Genomic DNA, 2,718 nt, shown 5'->3' on the forward strand with positions numbered 1-2,718 from the left:
ACAAGTAAAATCACTTGTTTCCTCCCCAAATATCTGCATACCTTTCTCAAAGGCCCTGCAAAGGAGGAAGACATAGGGTCTCCCCAATATCTCAGCTGGCCTGTGCGTCTTCTCATCTATCACGGGGGCAATACGTCCACAGAGTGGCATTTCGTAATGACAGCAACATCCCAGCAAATCGATAGTTATTTAATTCCCAACAAGCTCTCGAGTCCATTAAGCCTGATTACATTCACCCATTTCAGTGGGTGGTGGTATTTTTCCTGCACCGGCACTTAATCTATAACAGGAACTTATGAGAACTTTCAAAAGCAATTTCAGCATCAATCAGCATAGAGTGAAGGGCACAATTTGCTTGTAATTATTTATCGGATGGGGCGGCAGAGGGTCTGACAAAACTCCAGCGGCCGACCTTCACCCCAAATTTCCAAGAGAAGCAGAAGGCCACTCAGTTTTCCATTGAGTCCTACTTCAAAGTCCCCGCACGCCACACTGGCCTGCTTTTTGCCAGGACAGATGGACCAATTACCACATCGCTAAGGGCCGCCTCCAGGCCGTCCATTTGTTTCTCACATACAACACAGAGCCTCCAAACTGAGCAACAGACATACACATGCCATGGCACAATGTTTTGTTACTATTGAGCATCAACCCTGAATGTCTCCAATCGCCGAGGTTCTTCACGTTAAGAAGCGACATTCAGGTAGGGAGGGAAAAAGGCGTCTGTCGAGCACCTTCCCTTAGAAATTTGAATCGACAAGCTAAAGGTGTTGCAAAATTGTAAAATATCACAAGGTTGAGGGTAAAAGGGCATACTAAACAGGTTTCCTTTCCTCTTTTCCTATAGAAATAAGATTCAGAATGTAGTACAAAGGGATGGCTGTTCTAAAACAAACAAACAAAAAAGAACGAAAACCAACAACAACACAACAAAGAACCATGTGATGTTTAGGCTCTGTCACTAGCGGATGTTAGCTTGCCACAGAGAACTTCAGACATCTACCCAGAACCCAACGCTTATTTAAAAAGACACTTCTGATAAAGGGGGGAAAAAAAAGGCCACAATATCTTATTCATAGATGATTCTCCCCACACAGTCTTAAAAGTAAAACCAACACATGTCAATCCCCCACTGTCTTGCCATCGTTAAGATATAAAGAGCTGGGAAGGGATTCCTAGAATAATCTCTGAACTTCATAAATTCACCACCAATAGAATTGCTCTCTGCCTGAGTGCCACCACTCCACCCAGGTCCAGGAGCCCTGTGTGAAAACAGACCCTCCACGTGAAGGAGAACATACGAGTGAATGTGTAGTTCGTGTTCTTTCTACCTTCGTTCTATAGTCCCTGTGTTAAAGCTCTCAGGATTGGGCACTCGGCCTCGTGATCCATTCTGGGAGCCTGAGTCCCCCCCCCCAGAAAGCTGGGAAGGGGAGCAAATCCTTTGCCCCGTGGTCAACCTCCTGAGGCGAAGGCAGGAATGTTAAACAGCAGCTGGATCAATACAAGCAAATATAGCTCAACTACACCATTTATTCAGCCATGAGAGATGTCAATAGCCAGATTAGGGCAATCCATCTTTTTGATTTCCTACTGTCTTCCCACTGACTACGCGAGGGCTTTTTCCTGTATTAAAAGTGTTTGCTTTCTCAACCATAAAAATTCCAATTATTACTCTGAGCGCTCTGGAGTTAAGTTGCTTGCTGGCACTGGCCTTGAATTACCTGGATCAGTCCGGGGAAGTAGGGGCCTGCTGGCACAATCATGGGCACTCCATAAGGATGCAGGAGGACTCCTTGAGATGGCAACATGCTTTACGCGAAGGTATTCCCTCGGCAGCTCAACGCGTCAAAGGAGGGTCAGGGGAAAAATCTATAAACCCAACTTCTTCCCGACTACAAAGCTGAGAGCCAGGTCGCTTCTGTCGGGAGCCAGGCACTCATCACCGCAGAGAAGGGAAAGAGAGAAAATCCGAATCAGCAACTCTTAATGTGAAAGTTTTCTTCCCAGACCTCGAAGAGACACAGCAGCTGCAGAGTTGAAGCTACCAGAATGGAAGGTGCTATTTTGGGAATGGCTCGTCTAACATGACTAACCAAATACTCTTTTCGTTAATTTAGCTCTCGGTGAGACGGAGTGAGAGACCGAGAAAGAGGTTGTCAGGCTGAGATTTGGGCTCTTCCTAATGAATTTGGGCAAAATGCAAGGGACAGAATGTGCTTGGGATCTTCAGAGAGAAGAAACGAGAAATGTAAATTGATAGGACTATCAGCTGCCACCTAAAACTCAAGGAGGTTAATGCGTCCAACCTTTGGTACTGATCAAAAAGAAACTAAGAAAATAATCTAGTTTCTCTCTCTCTCTCTCTCTCTCTCTCTCTCTCTCTCTCATGATTTTAATTTGAAAGAGGTAATTTGTGCAAATAATATACTACTACTAGCTAATATTTGCAGTATGTGCTATGCACAGACAATGAGCTTAATTATTTACGTGTTATGTAATTTCATTCTCACAGCTCCCCGAAGAAGGTACTGTTATCAGCTCCAGGTATCAAATGGGAAATGGGGCTCGCAGTGGTTGAATGGTTTGTTCACAGTCAAACACTTAGAAGAGGCAGTGCCGGGCTGCAAACAATTTGTAACCAGGCCACTACATTCATTACAGTATTTCATTCTGTAATAGAAAGTCATATGCCTTGTGTGTGTGTGTGTGTGTGTG

General features: G+C 44.7%; 1 protein-coding gene across 17 annotated transcripts in view; it reads right to left on the bottom strand.

The window, feature by feature from the left end:
- RBFOX1 (RNA binding fox-1 homolog 1) overlaps positions 1–2,718 on the bottom strand; it is a 406,097-nt gene that overhangs the window by 377,190 nt on the left and 26,189 nt on the right. For 2 of the 17 annotated variants that reach the window (XM_019666161.1, XM_019666160.1), the window contains exon 1: positions 1,725–2,063. The exons of 12 other annotated variants lie outside the window; for them this stretch is intronic. In XM_019666161.1, the coding sequence (XP_019521706.1) occupies positions 1,725–1,811 (87 nt within the window). In that variant the 5' untranslated portion in view covers positions 1,812–2,063. Of the gene's footprint in view, positions 1–1,724; positions 2,070–2,718 lie in introns of those variants that run through there. 3 more of the 17 variants (XM_019666153.1, XM_019666157.1, XM_019666145.1) reach the window with 3 other exon arrangements.

Source organism: Hipposideros armiger, unplaced genomic scaffold (genome assembly GCF_001890085.2).
Source record: "Hipposideros armiger isolate ML-2016 unplaced genomic scaffold, ASM189008v1 scaffold_461, whole genome shotgun sequence".
Taxonomy (NCBI): Eukaryota; Metazoa; Chordata; class Mammalia; order Chiroptera; family Hipposideridae; genus Hipposideros; species Hipposideros armiger.